Source organism: Notolepis coatsorum, assembly GCF_963971535.1.
Source record: "Notolepis coatsorum genome assembly, chromosome: 7".
Classification (NCBI taxonomy): Eukaryota; Metazoa; Chordata; class Actinopteri; order Aulopiformes; family Paralepididae; genus Notolepis; species Notolepis coatsorum.
In genome coordinates this window covers 133,880,183-133,899,892 of record NC_140171.1, presented here as the reverse complement: position 1 = coordinate 133,899,892, position 19,710 = coordinate 133,880,183, and the positions used below count along the sequence as shown (strand labels likewise).

General features: G+C 42.7%; 1 protein-coding gene across 1 annotated transcript in view; it reads left to right on the top strand.

Moving 5' to 3' along the window:
- The first annotated feature begins 9,476 nt into the window (after window positions 1-9,476).
- LOC311232538 (envoplakin-like) overlaps window positions 9,477-19,710 on the top strand; it is a 37,513-nt gene continuing 27,279 nt past the window's right edge. Inside the window, 4 exon segments of the mRNA XM_084319372.1 lie at window positions 9,477-9,717; window positions 17,118-17,217; window positions 17,653-17,807; window positions 18,799-18,913. Of these exon segments, the coding sequence (XP_084175498.1) occupies window positions 9,506-9,717; window positions 17,118-17,217; window positions 17,653-17,807; window positions 18,799-18,913 (582 nt within the window). The 5' untranslated portion in view covers window positions 9,477-9,505.

Below are 19,710 nucleotides of genomic sequence, written 5' to 3'. Positions count from 1 at the left end.
AATTAGTTGAGCCAGTGGTTCGATGAATACATCGAAGAGCGTCGGCGAAAGACAACAACCCTGTCTGGTAGCTCTCTCTAGTTTAATCTGGTCCGTCAGACTACCATTCACCTTAATCCTAGCCGTCGGTTCTTGATATAATGCCCTAATTGTTTTCATAGTGTTTTTGTCTAATCCAAATTTCTCCAATACCTTATATAGAAATATCCAGCTTACACTGTCGAAGGCTTTTTCTGCACGAAACTTTCAAAATAAAGTAGTTTTTTATAAGAGATGCTGCAACGGCAGATATGTGGTGAAAACACAAAGGGACAAAGCAACAGTCCCTGATTAGAGGCTGCAGCTCCACCTGACCGTATAAAAAAAAATAAACTGCTCAGTTATATTCATTAAAGAAAGTTGATTTAATAAAAAAGAGACTCATTTAATCAGATTAATCACTTTATTCAAATTGAGGATTTAGTTTGAGGATGTTTAAAAACAGGGTTCTAGGGGGCGGCTAAGTGGCGCAGTGGGCAAGGCGCTCGACACTAACGCAGGAGATGCTGGGTTCGAGCCCAGCTCTCTGTGTTGCTACCAGCTTGGCTGGTCGTTCATACTAACACAATTGGCAGTGTTAGGGGTGGGAAAGCTGGTGGGTGGGGATTGGATGCTGTGGACAGCGACTCCCACAGGTCGGTTGGTGCGCTGGTACAGCAGAATCAGGAAGCAACGGGGGCAGCGTGAGCCTCCCACGCGTTACTCCTCGCCACTGAGAGATCGCGCTGTGCAGGTGAAAAGATGCGACGGCTGCCTCCTTGTGTACCGGAGGGGACATGTGATGCAAGGCTTGGTCCTCACTGCAGCCGACCAGTGGGAGGCATAGTCTAGCAACGTTCGAGACAGGGGAGGGGAGAATTGGCGAGGCGAAATTGGGATGGGAGAAAAATAAGGAGAAAAAGTGGATCAAAACAAAAAACAGGGTTCTAGAATCTTATAGTCAAATTTAACCTACAATCTCTTTTTCTCTACCATGAAACTCGGGTATTGCAAATTAAGTTTTGATTTTCCTATGTTGGCTTATGTTCTTTTCGGGAACGTTTTTTGTTGATTGTTTGTTTGTTTGTTTCTTTTCTGGATCGGTTTTTGTTGTTTTTTTTTAATTAGGGGTAGGTTGCTCTAAGCCTTCGGCTTCAAACGTATCCTTTTCGTTTGTTTATTTGTAAAAGATTTCGAAAAATTATTTGTTTGTTTATTTATTTGTATTTGTAAACATTCAAAATAAATAATTCATTCATTCATATACTGCTGATCCTCATCTACCATGTCAGCATGACCAACATCTATATACTGATGATCCTCCTCTACCATGTCAGCATGACCAACCTCTATATACTGGTGATCCTCTACCATGTCAGCATGACCAACCTCTATATACTGGTGATCCTCCTCTACCATGTCAGCATGACCAACCTCTATATACTGATGATCCTCTACCATGTCAGCATGACCAACCTCTCTATATACTGATGATCCTCCTCTACCATGTCAGCATGACCAACCTCTATATACTGATGATCCTCCTCTACCAGCATGACCAACCTCTATATACTGATGATCCTCATCTACCATGTCAGCATGACCAACCTCTCCATATACTGGTGATCCTCCTCTACCATGTCAGCATGACCAACCTCTATATACTGATGATCCTCCTCTACCAACATGACCAACCTCTATATACTGATGATCCTCCTCTACCAACATGACCAACCTCTATATACTGATGATCCTCCTCTACCATGTCAGCATGACCAACCTCTATATACTGAAGATCCTCATCTACCATGTCAGCATGACCAACCTCTCCATATACTGATGATCCTCCTCTACCAACATACCCAACCTCTATATACTGATGATCCTCATCTACCATGTCAGCATGACCAACCTCTCCAGATACCTTGATGATCCTCATCTACCACTACCAGCATGACCAAGATACAAGATACAAGAGTTGTATTTGTCATGGCATACAGGTATACAGTGAAATGCGGGGGGTCTTGCCCACAACGATGTGTATAATACAAGTAATAATAATAAGAGTCCAACCAATAGAGCGACAGTGCAATAAACAAGTAAACAAAGTAGGCATATCGGTATCTGTAAATGAGCTATTTACAGAGCATGTTAGGACATGCTAGGTCCTGTGGCAGTGCAGTACACTGTTAGCTACGGATGAGGCATTGGGTCTTTATGTACACTGCTATACAATGCTATATTCTACAATCTCAAGCTATACTATTCTTAAAGTGACCTTTCCTTCTGTAAAGTGTCCATAGTGTGAGCGTGTGCTCATGTTAAAGTGGCTGCTAGTGTGTGAGCGTGTACAGTGTGTGTGCTCATGTGTGCTTGTGCGTGGAGAGTTCAGTGTTCAAGGCTCTGATGGCCTGGGGGAAGAAGCTGAGCCTAAGTCTCTCTGTCCTCGTTACTGGTGCTCGCAGGCGTTTGCCTGACCGCAGCAGCATGAACAGGCTGTTGTTGGGGTGGTGAGGGTCTTTCATTATCCTGCAGGCTCTGGATTTGCACCTCTTGTTGTATAGGACCTGCAGGCTTGGTAGTGCAATACCCGTGGTACGCTCGGCTGAACGCACCACTCTCTGTAGGGCCTTCTTGTCCTGTGCCGTGCTGTTGCCATACCATGCAGTGATGTTTCCAGTCAAGATGCTCTCTACAGCTCCGGAGTAGAAGGACTGGAGTATCTTCCCAGATACTCTGAACTTCCTTAACTGTCTCAGGTGGTAGAGGCGCTGCTTCGCCTTTTTTACGACTGAGTCTATGTGTGTTGTCCATGTCAGGTCCTCTAAGATGTGGACCTCCAGGTACTTGAAGCTGCTCACCCTGTCCACGGTAGCCCCGTTTATCCTCAGTGGTGTGTGTGTCTCCTGCTGTCTCCTCCTAAAATCCACGATCAGCTCCTTGGTTTTACCAATGTTCATACTGATGATCCTCATCTACCATGTCAGCATGACCAACATCTCCAGATACCTTGATGAACCTCCTCTACCAGCATGACAAACCTCTATACACTGATGATCCTCATCTACCATCTACTTGGGGGGGATGCGGACCGGAGGGGGACTTTCGTCTTGTTTGCATCGGGGTCCCCCATTTTCAATTCATGATACAGCACAGCTTGAATACATGCACACCCTGATAAATAGTTTTATTTGGTTCTAACTGGAATCTGCTAAGCTAGGCTAATGTGCAGCCAGATAGCTTTCTACTAAACGCACAGAGAGGAAACTGGTATCTATCTTCTTATCTCTCTCTGGAGAAGACGGCAAGCTAATTTCCCAAAATGTTGGCGTGTTCCTTTAATCTCAATCATATCCATTGGTCTTTTCACAAGATTTTGCCCCAAATAAGCCATCCCATTGTGTATCCACCAAACCTGTCTGATTCATGTTCCTGTCTTTCCTGTGTGACAATACGCATTTGTCAACAGTAAGGAATTAGGGAAGGGATTGTTTAAACAATGGGGACACTGTTGTGTGCATAGATGTGTGTGTCTGATTCTGTCATTTCCTTGTTCAATGTAACTTTCAAGCATAATTTTGTTTGACGCCTCCCTCTCTCTATATCCCTCTATCTGCCTTTCTGTGCCCCCCCCTCCTCTCCCTCACCCTCCCTCCCTCAGCTGTCTGGAGGCCTGGAGGAGGACCACACCTTACAGAAGGAGGCGTCTCTGAAGATGCTGGTATACAAGGCCTACAGGTCTGACATAGATGCATAACATACATTTTAAAGGAACATACCGGTCTAAATACGAGTTTTAACTTTTTGACTAATCAACACACATTAGATAAAAGTGTCACACCTCTGACTATTTTCCTGAGCATTTTCTTTCTTTTTTTTAATGAAAGGGGACATATCAACTAGTTAATATAGGTATTTGAGATCCTGTCAGCATTCTCCTCCTAAACACGTCTTTTAGGTTTTATTGCTGAAAGAACCACTCAGATGATGCATTCTAGCAGCCTCTCTACCTCTCTGTTTCAGTCCTGTTCTCATTCTAGCAGCCTCTCTACCTCTCTGTTTCAGTCCTGTTCTCATTCTAGCAGCCTCTCTACCTCTCTGTTTCAGTCCTGTTCTCATTCTAGCAGCCTCTCTACCTCTCTGTTTCAGTCCTATTCTCATTCTAGCAGCCTCTCTACCTCTCTGTTTCAGTCCTGTTCTCAACAGGCTGCTTCTGTGACTGTAACTAGCTAATTGCATTGGTGCACGAGCCTGTACTGTCAAACTAAATTCAGATCAAACTTTCAGACTAGGGAGGCGGCTGGGTGGCGCAGCGGACATTGCGCTCGTCACCAACGCAAGAGACACCGGGTTCGACTCCGGCTGTCGGCGTTGCCTCCGGCTTGGGCCAGTCGTCATACTAACTCAATTTGCAGAGTTAGCGGGTGGAAGTCGATGGGTGGTAATCTGGACGTCGTGGACAGCGGTTGGGGATGCCTGCACAGCAGAGACAGGAAATGGCGGGGGTAGTGTGAGCCTCCCACACATTACACCTCGCCAATGAGAGTCCACGCTGGCAGGTGAAAAAATGTGACAGGCTGCCTCCTCGTGTATCGGAGGGGACACGTGATGCAAGGCTTCTATCCTTCCTACAAACGGCCAGTGGGGGGCATATGCGAGCAACGCTCAAGACAGGGGAGGGGAGAATTGGCATAGATAGATAGAAAAAGAGGAGAAAAAGTGGATCATGCGATTATTCAGGCAACTATTCAATGCATCATGAAATATCTTCATTTGACCACGATTTGATTCGATTCAATTTGATTAATTTTCGATATCTATCTATCAGTTAATTCCCCCAAACATTTTGAATACACAAATGTGGCTGGGGGAACTGATTCACTCAGCATGAATGGACTATAGGTAAATAAAAACAATACACACAAAAAAAAACATTAATTATTTCGATTAATTTCTATTATAATCGATTCTAACATTCAAATCGATGCAGTTGAATCGTCACATTAGAATCGATGCATTTCGATTAATCGTTACACACACTTCTTTTGGAACTGTACATAGCCATCTTTGTTATTTAAAATGTATATAGTATAATATCTACATCCTGATCTGCACTGCACACTTTTAGAACTGTATATAGTAATCTTTATTTTTAGTCATCTTATTTTATTCTATGCAAAATTTATTGTATTTTTATCTTATTTTATTATTAAGAATCTCTTATTATTAAGATAGAAGCTGCTATGGTTGAGGGACCACAATAAATATAATTTTACTGTTCTTGCTGTAAAGTACTGAAATAAGTGACAATAAAGGAATCTGAATCTGATGTATATGAAACATTTTCCAAGATCTCTTCACATGCACAAGGCATTCCTAACTACATCGATTGAAGATGTAATTCTGAACGGCTCATTTCAAGAAGAAGGGTTCTTCTTGTCACAGCTGAACTGCAGAAAATGCACAATGCACATTTAACATGTTCTCAGTGTTGGGACAACCTCTCATTCTGTAAAAAAAATGTAAAACACAGGCATTTTCACAATAGGTTCCTTTTAACCCTTTGTTGTGTGGCAGTGAAAGGGTTAACCCTTTGGTAGAGTGGTAGTGAAAGGGTAATTTTTTTTGCTTTGTTTACTTCTTATTATTTGAACATTCTGGTGGTAAACCTACCCTAAAATCATCTCCAAAAAATAAATCAAAATCCAAGTGCAGTTATCTTCACACACAATCAAGAAACTTTGATAATGTTAGTACAAAGCTATGTTTATCACCGTAATGGTAAAGGGATTGAAACTTGTTAAAAAAGTATGGTATATTGCACCAATAACATGTCTGTATACTGTAAAGTGATTGAAACATGTTATTACAGTACAGTGTATATATCACCAGTGGCTGGCTGCAAGACAGTGTCATCAGAAAACGCAAATAAAGTACTAATTGACCACAGGAAAAAGATTACATAATGTACATTATGTTATGTCCATAAGTAATATATTTACATATTGTATAAGTCATATATTTACATTTCGGATTGCAAAAGTCCAAAACAAATCACAGCGACTGGGAGTCACACCAACGATTGTGGTTGTGGGTGAGTGCACAGCAATACTATGATGATGATGTATGGTTATGGTTAAGATAGAAAGTTAGGGTTATGGTTATAGGTTAGGGTTAGGGTTAGGGTTAGGGTTAGGGTTATGGTTATGGTAACAGTGTGGTTAAGGTTAGGGTTTGGGCGAGGCTATCAGAAAAGTGTGTCTTGGTATATAGTGGTAAAGGCACTTTCCTCCTATGCTGAGAGCCCTGGGTCTGTTTCCTAGCAGGGGAACTCAAACGTTTTCTGAAAATGTCAAAGGTTTTTGAATATGGAATATATTACCTATTTGTAATACACACACATTGTACATTTTCATATATATGTTACTTGTACAAAATATATTACTTATGGCTATAACATAACCTACAATATATACCTTTTTCCTGTGGTCGATAAGTACTTTATTTACATATTTTAAGTGAGATTGGGCTGACCAGTAAGATATCTGTATTCATATTTTTTTATCCACTTTTTCTCCTTATTTTCTATTTTTCTCCCATCCCAATTTCGTATTATCCAATTCTTCCCTCCCCTGTCTTGAACGTTGCTAGACTATGCCTCCCACTGGTCGGCTGTAGTGAGGATAGAAGCCTTGCATCACGTGTCCCCTCCGGTACACGAGGAGGCAGCCTGTCGTTTTCACCGCAGCAGCTCGAACTCTCAGTGGCGAGGAGTAACACGTGGGAGGCTCACGCTGCCCCCGCTACTTCCTGTTTCCGTCGCACCGGCGTCACCAAACCGACCTGTAGGAGTTGCTGTCCACAACGTCCAATCCCCACCCACCGGCTTTCCCACCCTCTAACACTGCCAATTGTGTTAGTATGACGGCCGGCCAAGCCGGTAGCAATGCAGAGAGCTGGGCTCGATACCAGCGTCTCCTGTGTTAGTGGCGAGTGCCTTGCCCACTGCGCCACTCAGCCGCCCAGATATCTGTATTCTGTACAGGGATTGAAACCATTGAAATCTTTCAAAGAATTTTAAGGGAAAATATCATTAAAAAGTCATAAATTGCCATTGAAATGTAATTCCATTAAATGCTGGCTTAATTCTACATATCCTTCCTCAAATCAGCAGCAATTCCTTTCTCAGATTTTTGAGTAACACTAACCATCATTAATAAATGGTAAATTGATAGTTAATTACACTTTAGTACATTGTTATTTAATAGTTAACTGAGCTGAGACCTTGCAGACGTACAAGGCCTAAAAAACAATAATTGATAAGAATCATTAAATAAAACGAATTGTATTTTGGTGTCATAACATACTTGATGTTTTCTATCCATATGTGTTTTTTTCTTTTTTTTTTTTATATATATTATTGGTCTTTTTCCCCCTCCATTTTCCTCCGATTTTCTCCCATCCCAATGTTAGTCGTATGCCAATTCCCAGTCCCTTCCTGGTCGCTGCGCTTTACCCCCCACAGTCAGATCATTTGGGAGAGTGGAGGCTACCACGTGCTTCCTCCGACACACGTCCAGCCAATCACCGCTTCTTTTCACCTGGCAGCGCAGATTCTCATTGAGAGGGCGTAGCGTGTGGGAGGACCACACTATCCCCCTCACGTCCAATCCGCGCTTAGCAGGCGCCCCGACCGAACTGTAGGAGTCGCTGTTTACAACGACCCGGACCCACCCCGCCAGCTTCTCCCACCCTCTGATACAGCCAATTGTATCAGTGCAGACGGCCAGCCAAGCTGGTGACAACCCCGGAGCTGTGAGCTGGATTCGAACAGGCGAACCAAGCTCACAGCTCCGGGGCTGGTGACTCCATATGTGTTTTCTATCCATATGTGTTTTCTATCCATATGGCATTGTATAGGCCTACACCTATTGCAATTAATAATTTCATTAATTGTATCATACTTACTAACAAGGCAAGAGTTGGGGGTTCCATTACCTGTGTGGCTCAATGGTAAGAGCAAGGCACTAACACTGCCAGGGTTAGGGGTTCCATTACCTGTGTGGCTCAATGGTAAGAGCAAGGCACTAACACTGCCAGGGTTAGGGGTTCCATTACCTGTGTGGCTCAATGTGTAGAGCAAGGCACTAACACTGCCAGGGTTAGGGGTTCCATTACCTGTGTGGCTCAATGGTAAGAGCAAGGCACTAACACTGCCAGGGTTAGGGGTTCCATTACCTGTGTGGCTCAATGGTAAGAGCAAGGCACTAACACTGCCAGGGTTAGGGGTTCCATTACCTGTGTGGCTCAATGGTAAGAGCAAGGCACTAACACTGCCAGGGTTAGGGGTTCCATTACCTGTGTGGCTCAATGGTAAGAGCAAGGCACTAACACTGCCAGGGTTAGGGGTTCCATTACCTGTGTGGCTCAATGGTAAGAGCAAGGCACTAACACTGCCAGGGTTAGGGGCTTCATTCACATTACAGTGAGTTTTAATGGATGACGCATGATGACGGTGGTGCAAAAGGGGAACTTTATCCAGGAAGACTATCAATCAATCAATCAAATGTATTTGTATAGCACATTTAACCCTTTCACTGCCACAAGACAGAAGGTTAACCCTTTACTATCACACAACCGACGGTCGCTGTGGTGTGGCAATGAAAGGACCTTCTGTGTATTGTCGCAGTGAAAGGGTTAACCGTTTTGGTAGTGCGGCAGTGAAAGACACAAAAAATAACAAAAGTACTTCTGAAGTATAAATAAACAGAAAATAAACAACCAACAGACAAACAAAGAAACAGAACAACACGTCAAAACAAACTAGGCAAGAGTCAGAGTGAGTCAGGGAAGGCTAAGGAATATAGGTGGGTTTTGAGTTTAGATTTAAAAGACTTGATGGAGGGGCAGATTTGATGGACATGGGGGTGCTGGTCCAGAGGTCAGGGGCTGCGACAGCAAAAGCACGCCCCCCCCCCCCCCCCCTAGACTTGAAGTTGGACCTATGGGTGGTTAGGAGACCCTTAGGGCCCTGATGTTGGTATAGGGGGTGAGGAGGTCTGCTAGGTAAAAGGGGGCCTTACCAATCAGAGCTTTATAGACGAATAGGAGACTAAAGAGATACTAAAGAGATACTGAATTCTAGAGGTGGGGGTGAAAGGTATTTAGAGTTATAGTAGTACCGGCAAGACAGGTTTTCTGACCACCTGTCAGCTATACGAATCCTTGCACACCAGCCAGGAAGTTCTAGATAAGGTTTCTCAAGGTGGCGGTCTGGGTGGCGACAAATCTGGGAGGGGCCACTCAGGACAAGCATCTGCACTTAAACACTGGCTCTGATGCAAGCGACACACCTAAAGATAAAAGGGGAGGACTTTCAGGGTGAAAAAGGTTGAGGTTGAGACCAAAGAGGGTGAAAGAGAGTGAGAAGAACCAGAAGATGAGGAAGTCACAGACTATGGAGAGAGAGAGAGAGAAGAACCAGAAGATGAGTAAGTCACAGACTATGGAGAAAAAGAGTTCCACTGGACCGCGGCAAGACCCCCCACCGATCTTCAGCATGTTTAGGAAAAAGTACAAGGATGGTACACTGAAGAACAGGGATGATACACTGAAGAACAGGGATGATACACTGAAGAACAGGGATGATACACTGAAGAACAGGGATGATACACTGAAGGTCGCCGGCAATATCAGCAAGTGAGTTTATCCTCGAGGAGAGTGTGGTGCTGCTGCTGTCCTCCCTCTCTGAGATGCATGTGTGTGTTTGTGTGCCAGATCTTTCAGGGGCTGGGTTTTAACCCTTTCACTACCACACTACAGAAGGTTAACCCTTTCACTACCACACTACAGACGGTGAAAGGGTTAACCATTTGTCGTGTGGCAGTGCAAAGGGTTAACCTTCTGTATTGTCGCAGTGAAAAGGTTAACCATTTGGTAGTGAAAGGGTTTTAAAGAGCTCTATCTGATGGTTCTGCTGCTGTTCATGTCTGTGTGGCTAATTCTGTTGATCCTCTGAGACGTCTAAGGCCAGTGTTGGGGCATGATGTGAGAATGAGTGATTCTGGAGTATAGTTTAGCTGGGACTACCAGCTTCATTGGAGATATTGAAACATGTTTGTGTGCATGTGACGACGGACGTGGTGACTGTATTGTGTCTTCTTAGTATGTCTATGATTCTTTCTATGAAAGGGAACCAAAACATCCTGTGAATCTGATTGTGAAAAATGATAGAATAATGGATTTGTGTGGCTTGTTATATTATCTGGAGTCTTTATCCCAGCATCAAAAAAAGATTTCTAGTGGAGAGATATGGTATCATGTTTCACATTTTCCTTAAAGAGATGCCAATACTGTAGCCCTAAAGTCTATTCAGCAGACATCTACCTACTTATTAAGAACCTACACATCAACCAACATCTGATGGGCCAGTTTCTTAATCCCAAAGCGAGCCTAGTTTGCCAAGTTATCCAAGTGTGGACATTTTTCAGATCGACCGACATTGAGGTGAATGGGATTGACATCTCCTTGTTTATGACAATGGCATTATTTAAACAAGTTATTACCTCTGATGGCAAAATCAAGAGTCAATGCATTTCAACAGTAAGCCTCACCAGACTGTGAGGTCAGTGGCCCTCGGTGTCCCTCGCCAAGATTTAGCTCAACTTTCCAATGTTATTTAGCCCCCTTCCTAACAAGCTACCATGACAGGGTGGTAACAATATCTTGGTACTCAGATTTCATATGAATATCAGATTTTCAGTGTAGCTTTAAAACAGCCTCTGAGAGTAATGTGGCGCGCGCAGAGTTTAACGGGCTGGTACGTGGGCGGGCGGGTAACGGTACAGAGCATAAGAAAATGGGGGAAGGACGAACATGGTTGAGACAGCCTAAGGAGTGGGGGGAAGATGAAATCAACGAAATAAACAAAAAGCCCAACCAACATGGGAATACGCTGGGGCAGAAGACAGACAGTTGTGGTGCATTATAGAAAAATGAAGTAACCTGTCAGTTCTGTACATGTCTGGTCGGTTCCAAGTTGGGTCAAGAGGAATGGTGTAGTTCCAGTCTAGCTTCAGCCATAGCCTGGGGAGGCGCACTGCAGTTATGTTAAGCTGGGACAGCCTGGGGTTCTGAGTTTGAATTCTTTACTGGTCGAACAGAGTCCCTAGCTCTCTGTTCTCGAGCTCTTGGACCAACTGGGGCTCTACATTAGGCCCCAGGGCCAGCAGCATTATGGGGGCCCTAACAGGCTAGCACCAGAGCGTCTATGCTAGCTATGTCAACATGAGGTACACTACCACTACACCAGGGGTGTAAAAAGTACCCAGAAATGATACTTAAGTGAAAGTATGGGTACCGTCTCAAAATCGTACTCAAGTAAAAGTCAGAGTATCTGGCTAAAAAAGTTGCTACTTTTAAATTGACTTAAGTACTAAAAAGTTAAAGTTAAAACTTTCTTTCTGACTGTCTATTCTTCTGATAGCAGGTGTTTAATCAAAGATCCCCGCTTTCTAGTCTTGCACAAGGACCAATCAGCATGGGTATGGGCGGGTTAATTTTCCATTGATCGGGATTTGATTGGCTTTTTGTCTAAAGTTTTCAGGGTTTGCTTATACAAGGAAGCAAGAGGTCTGATTCAGACCTGATTCACTAGCTTGTCCCCAGCATGTGATACAGTATGCCATGTGGGAGAGAATCATAGCGTGCATAAATGTCTTAGCTGCATCTAAGGAGACAGTTTCTGATGATTAGTCTAAAATTAACTATGTTGTACTTGTTTTAACCATTTTCTTTACATGGCTCTTAAAGTTGGTAAAGTGTTGGGTATATGTTGAATAGGAAGGGCCCCGTACAGACGTACCAGTGTGATGTCCCTGCTCCTCTGAGAGCTCCCACTCACCTAGCCCCTTTCGTGACTGTGATGCACAGAGTGAAACCACAGTCACTTCCTAGCCGATAGCAAAGAGACATTTCAAAGGTACTCACAGTTGCACGAGGGTTTCTGACAAAAATACGTGATGGTTTGAAAGCTCTGCGTTGCTAATAAACTATTTAAATATTTTTTAGAAACTGGTCAACACTGCATTATTTCCAGCATTGGGTGCATGATGCGCATGCGCTGTGATCACAGCGCAGGCGCACCAGGCAGCCAAATGCGGAGATAAAGCCCTTTTTTTTGTCCGAAACCCTCGTGCAACTGTGAGTACCTTTGAAATTTCTCTGCGATACTTGTATAACGAACGGTTCGGGCAGAACCAGTCCTTCTTGGTCAACATAGGTTGGTTTGCTATCGGCTATAGGAAGTGACTGTGGTTTCACTCGGTCACGAAAGGGGCTAGGTGAGTGGGGGCTCTCAGAGGAGCAGGGACGTACATCATCACACTGGTGCCAATATAATAATTTTAATAATAATTATAAATACAAATAAATATTTTAATGCCCGTCTGTCTGAGGTGCATGGATTTCTGTTATGTTGCGTGACGCGTCACCCTCTCTCTTGGAACGACAGACCCATTAGCCAATAGAAATCTATAATACATTTAGAATTTTAGATAAATCCCAAACTATTCTAAGGCATAATCATATAGTATGATGCAGTTTGTTGTAAGATTCCGTGTTACATTCTCTGAATATTGGTTGCTAATGATAGATTGGCTGGTTACGTTACGCTGTTGTTGGTGTTCTAACATTTTGATACATGTGCCCTTTTTAAAATATGAGCACCTGGCCCTCTAAAGGTCTCTGCACGGCCCTGGTGTAGAACTACCACATGCCTCCTCCGCGGAGTTGCTGCCTGCAACTTTTCACCTGACAGCTAGGAGTTTCACTGGGAAACGACCAGGACTCATACCCCACCGACTTCCAACCCCGCAAACATGGCCAATTCTGTTCATAGGGACGACTGACCAAGCCCCATTATTCTGTATTCTTCATAGATAATATCACATTCCTGTGAAGCTCAAAACTATCTACAGCATCTCTGGCATCTCTGGCAGTCACCTGAGTATACTTTGTCTCAAAGCTCACACACTCCTGGCATCCCCTGATAGACCAGGTCAGAGATTTGGAACACACCCACACAAAATATACAAAAAGGGCTGGGACTTCTATCGCATTAATTTTTGATTAATTATCTACAGAAAGAATTAAAAGTAAAAAAATGTATGCATTTGGGGCGCTCCAGTAGTAGCGGTCGTCCCGGGTTCGTTTCCCAGTCCCGGCGACCATTTGCCGCATGTCTTCCCTACCTCTCCTCCCGTTCTCCCTCTCTCCCTCTATCGGTCCTGCGTGGCCAGAAAAAGCTGAAAATGCTATAAATAAAAGTAAAATTCTATAATTTTTTTTTAATGTATGCATTTAATCGCATGGTGATTTTTCTTTATTGTGTAAGAATGTTACCTTTCAAAGAGACCAGACTCGTGCATGTGCTATAAGTATAATAAATCGCAAATAACTTTTTTTCTTAGTCTGGTTTGTTTATTAAAAAAAAATTAAATAAGAGAAATTGAGATCAAACAAGAGTTTTTTTTTTTTTCAATGGTCAACTGTTCTGGAATGTACTTGAAAGTACTGCGTTTTACTTTTACCTCGAAAGTGCTTGAGTTTACAAAAGGTCCTTTGCGCTATATATATATTATTCCTAAAAATTGCATTGATCTATAGGTCTGCGTAGTAGCTAATACAGGATTTTGCTGCTTAAACGTATGTATAATGTATATTCATTGATTCACTCTTATACCAAAATTAATTTGAATTGAAAAATGTCGCTTTTCGCATCAAATATTGATATGAAATAAAAATGTGATTAATTTCTATTAATTAACTATAAAGTCTCGAATTAATTCGATTAACATTGTTAATCGAGTCCCACCACTAATACAAATATAAACACACACACTCTCTATTTCCCAACTACACTCAAACACACAACAAAAGAGAGGTATGCCCCATGATCCATCCCGTTGTTGTTTTTAGTAACAATGTGAATCATGTCAGGTGAATTCCTTCGACCCACCCGTCCTGATGGCGGAGACAGATAGTTCTCCATCATTGCTGTCATCACCTCAACCCTTCCCAGGTCCCTCCATGGATACTCTGTTTTTCTGTAGTTGTGAAAGCAGTAAGTAGTAGTAATAGTGATAAAACAATAAGCAGATGTCCCTCCTGCATGACTGAAACCATTGCTGTACCTTTTCTGCTGCCAAACACTAGCTAACAGTGCTGTTGACAGAGAAGAATGCAGACAGTCACAGCGGGAGTGACATGGGGAAACACTCAGGGTGTGGCTGGGATGTGTGCCTCAACCCTTAACCTGTTAAGCTGTAGCCCTATTTTCCGAAAATCCGCCCAAGTAAATGGAAGATTGCTCCACTTCTACAAGGTCAATTTGCATGTTCTTGGTATCTAGGAACATCTATGGACCTCAGGGAATGTATTCCCAGTGTCAGAAATATTGCGTCTGTTACTGTGCTTGAGTAAATCATAATGAAACAAAGGAGAATATAAATTCTAATTTTTCTTTGCATCTTTGACAGTGAATAACACCATGTTTAAACTGTGCTCACTGAGCTCATTCAGCACCTTCTTGAGATCAAGTGTACAAAAAATCTAAGAAAATGAATAAAGGGAAGATGATTCAACAGAATTAACCTTTCAGCAGGGTTTATTTGTAATTTTTTAAATCTTGGACAAAGGGGAAAGCTTAGAAAATGCACATGAGTTGAATGGATGGAAATTACATTTCCCAGTATATCATGGTAACCTCCGAGATGATTGTGTCATATAAGTTTAGTAATGTGGACAGTGTATGAGAGTTGGACTATTTTGCATTACCAACTATTATTGTGCAAAAATGTAAATTCTAACACACTGAACCAGTTCTCATTTATATGATAATATAATCAGATACGTAATAGAAGACGGCCATCTTCAGTGTATCAGCCTAAATGTAAAATACCATAAGACCATGTTGCCAGTGAATTATGGCAATTATTGTACAGGAATGGAACCAGCTTATTTTTTTGATTATTTTAGAAAATTAATTTTCTTCTCACTTTTTCTGTATTTTGCTCCCATCCCAATTTAGTCGTTATGCCAATTTCCTTCCTGGTCGTTGTGCGCATTGCCCCACTGTCGGCCTAGGGAGGGTGTAGAACTACCACATGCCTCCTCCGATACATGTGGAGTCAGCCAGCCGCTTCTTTTCACCTGACAGCGAGGACTCTCACTGGGGGAATGTAACGCATGCGGAGGTTCACGCTATTTCCCCCCGATCCCCTCCCTGCTGAACAGGCGTCCCGACCGACCAGTAGGAACCGCAGTTTACAACGACCAGGACACATACCCCGCCGGCTTCCCACCCGCTAACACTGCCAATTGTGTTAGTAGGGACGACTGACCAAGCCGGAGGTACCGCTGACAGCTGGATTCGATCCCAGAGTCTCTGCGGTGGTAGGCGAGTGCATTCTCCAATGCGCTACCCAGCCGCTCCATGGAACCAGCTTCTTAACCCTTTCACTGCCGCACTACCAAACGGTTAATCCTTTCACTGTGACAATACACAGAAGGTTAACCCTTTCTCTGCCACACAACAGCAGGTTAACCCTTTACTATCACACTACCGACGGTAGCCGTATGCAGTAGTGTGATAGTAAAGGGTTAACCTTCTGTAGTGTGGCAGTGAAAGGGTTAATGATTAGCAGAAAGAGTTGATGATTCATTGAGGATTTCTATTCAGATTCAGATTCCTTTATTAAGCCATTTGTGTAAAAACACATTGGTAATTGTTGCAGCATTACAGTGTATGCATTTTTCATTTCTTTTTTCACAGTAACGACAAACACCAACACAGACACAGGACAAAAAACAGTGCAGTGGAGGATTAATCATTTAAATACATATATATATAAAGTGTAAAGTGCAGAGTTCCAGTAGGGACTAGTGCAGTGCAGTCAGTGTCATTGTGCCAGTGTCACTTGGGGGCAGAGGGGGGGGGGGGGGGGGGGGGGGGGCTGAGGCATTGATCAGCCTGGCGGCTGAGGGGAAGAAGCCAATCTGTGACGAGCTTTCACAGCCTTTGGGATCCTCAGCCTTCTCCCAGAGGGGAGCAGGGTGAAGAGGCTGTGACCGGGGTGGGGAGGGGTCGGCCATGATCTTCCTCGCCCTCTTCAGCGCCCTGGAGTCGTGCAGGGACCTGAGGGAGGGCAGGGGACAGCCGATCACCCTCTCCGCGGAGCGAATCACCCGCTGCAGCTTGGCGAGATCTTTTGCCACTGCAGATGGAGTGGGTGAGGATGGACTCAATGATGGCCGTGTAGAATTGGGCCATCATGGTCTTGGATTATGGAGATGGGATTGGGAAGGTTGGGATGGGAAGGGAAGGTTAACCGTCTGTAGTGTGGTAGTGAAAGGTTAACCTTCTGTTAACCATTGCTGGGAAATTACCACTTTATCACAATGTTATTATTGGAATTATGGACCCTATCTGACAGCTCAGATGACTGGTTTATATTGATAAGGTACAGACTGAACTGGGAAAATTAAAACATGATTCCAAATCTCCCTGTTTCAGTTTGTAACTGCTTTTAATTGGTATCTTTATTTGTTTGTTTTTTTGTTCATCTGTGTTTTTTTCCTATTTATTCAATTATCTAGACTGATTTTGTTTTCCTTTATTTAATTTTGTGTATTTTGTGACTTAGGGGGGTGGGTTAGTGGGAGGGCTCTGTTTGTTTATTGTATTTTCATTTATCATTTATTTAATTAGTGTATCTGTATTATGTACCCAAGATGTGAGTTACATTTATTTAAAGTCATGTTTGTTTATTACATTTTATTTTTTTTGCATTTTTGTAAACCAGAGATGTAAGCCTTGGGCCTCTACACAGAATACTTCGTGCCTGTTTGTGTTGCTTTATATTTTGTAATTTTATATATTTTTTTCTTGTATTCGTACTTCAATGTCAATCTTTCAATTTCAATGTATTTTTGTCGTTTGTCGTTTGTGTAAAAAAAACAAACAATAAAAATATCAAAAAAGAAATAAGGCAAAACTGGGCTGAGTCACTCACCTTTGACCTCTGACCTCTGCCCCTCAGGACCCAGGCCAGCAGCCTGGCATTGCTGGTTCCGCGGATGCAAAAGAATGCCGACCTGGTGGAGAAATATGTCCTCCGTGCAGAGGAGCTGCTGGCTGTGGTGAGAACACACGCACACACGCGCACACACGCGCACACACGCGCACACGCACCTTTCAGTATACAGTACACCAATACTAAATTTCAGTCCTCTCAAGATTTCAAGATTCAAGAGATTTATTAGTCACATACATAGACGAGACAAGTAGTGAAATGAAGGTGGCCATGCCCGCCTTGATTGTGCAAAAAAATACAACTAATAATAGAATAAAATAGAATAGATAGACATGATAAAAGGTACTAAGATAAAATACTATACAATGCTAAGCTTACGAATTAAACGTAATGAGTCCTATTATACACTACTATACAATATATACTATACAATATACAGTTATGCTATATGTAACTATACTATACAAACTATACTATACAAAAACACACATTTATATTTATATATCTCTAAAGTAACAGTACCGTTCATTTCTTCCTACAGGATGCGGAGAATGAAAAGAAAGAGTTGCCCTTTAAGCACCAGAATGAGATCGCTGACCAGATGGGACAGGTTGAAGGGATGCTCATAGAACTCTTCATGGAGGTCGACAAGGCAGAGAGGCTCAACCATCCCCAGGGCACAGAGATCGAGAGCGAGTGAGTTTGTTACAGTTTATAGACCTCTTATGTCTTTTTAACCCTTTCACTGCCACACGACAGAAGTGTGTTAACCTTCTGTTGTGTGATAGTAAAGGGTTAACCTTCTGTCGTGTGGCAGTGAAAGGGTTAACTTGCTGTTGTGTGGCAGTGAAAGGGTTAAATTCTATTATCAAATAACTCTGAAACGGTTGGGTTTCTCAAGGACATAATCCCTTTCACTGCCACACTACAGAAGGTTAACCCTTTCACTACCACACTACAGAAGGTTAGGGTTAACCTTCTGTAGTGTGTGGCAGTGAAAGGGTTAACCTTCTGTGTTGTCACAGTGAAAGGGTTAAACATTTGGTAGTGTGGTAGGGAAAGGGTTAACATGAAGAACGGCAATCCTTCCTCCAATTTCCTCAAGCAACAGTTGAGATTGGAGGCTCAATAAAAAAGAGGGTGGAGCTTGAGATGATGTTTCACCCTTTCACTACCACACTACAGAAGGTTAACCTTTCACTACCACACTACAGAAGGTTAACCTTTCACTACCACACTACAGAAGGTTAACCTGAAAGGGTTAACCTTCTGTATTGTTGCAGTAAAAGGGTTAACCATTTGGTAGTGTGGTAGTGAAAGGGTTAAGACTCTCTTCTTTACTTGAAGAAACATGATGGGATGGATGGTCATGCCCGTCTCAACCACTTTTTTTTTAAGCTAATGCTAGGTCCACTGCTAGAACTCATCTGGGCTGATGATGTGTTAAAAAAGGAATTGATTAACGATAAGAAATCAATCAAAATCAGTAAATGCATTTATCCTCTCTTCCTTCCACTTGTAAATAATCAATTATAACTATTAAATGTGTTTCATCATCGCCTCTCTCTCTCTCTCAAACCAATGCCAGCCAGTCAATCATAACCCATTAGTATACTATCCTCCTCATCCTAAAGCTAATGGTAATACTAATACATCATGTATTTCTCTCTTCTGTCTTGTTCATCAGTATCAAACTCCTCCATCAACGCTGGCTGAAAGACAGCGCCTTCTACATTAATTTGTACGACCAAGTCAACGACGTGCCCTGGATCGACTGCGGTCCCGTCCTCAGTCAGAAACAGGTATGGTCAACACATCTGGGTCTGCAGGAATTTAACCCTTTCACTACCACACTACAGAAGGTTAACCTTTATCACTACCAAACTGGTCTGTAGTGTGGTAGTGAAAGGGTTAACCTTCTGTGGTGTGGTAGTGAACGGGTTAACCTTCTGTAGTGTGGCAGTGAAAGGGTTACCGCTTTGTCGTGTGTGGCAGTGAAAGGGTTAACCGTCTGTATTGTCGCAGTGAAAGGGTTAACCAATTTGGCAGTGTGGTAGTGAAAGGGTTAAAGGGGAACACACCCATCTAACTCATCTCAGACCCCGCCCTCTTTTCTTGATCCTCCAATCACAACCGTCGCTCAGTCTGAGGGACTCAAATATTAGTGAAAAAACACATAACTCTTTCCCTAATCCCAAAACTAAAGAGTTCTGAAACTCAATCTTGTGATGGCATCGAGTATAAGGTCTGAAGCTGCTCCATAGAAAATGAATTGGGAAAGATGTTATAGGTGACACTGAGAATAACTAGGGGAATATTCTGAGTATATTATGGGTACATTTTCTGTAAAAACATTCTGTGGGTCCACAAATTCAGTCTGCCATTCATTGTCAATGGAGCAGCTCCATATTTTTTAGTCTTACTTCTCTGGTTTCTGGCTTTGGCAGAGAGTAGCTGATGTTCACAGGTGTTGATTGAACGTTCCTGCCATGGAAATTACATATTTCTTATTCTTATTTTGGGGCCCTTTAATAATATTCCATCCCTTGTTTTCACTTAACATATCACCCACCTGCGGACATTTTACAGCAGCCATCGT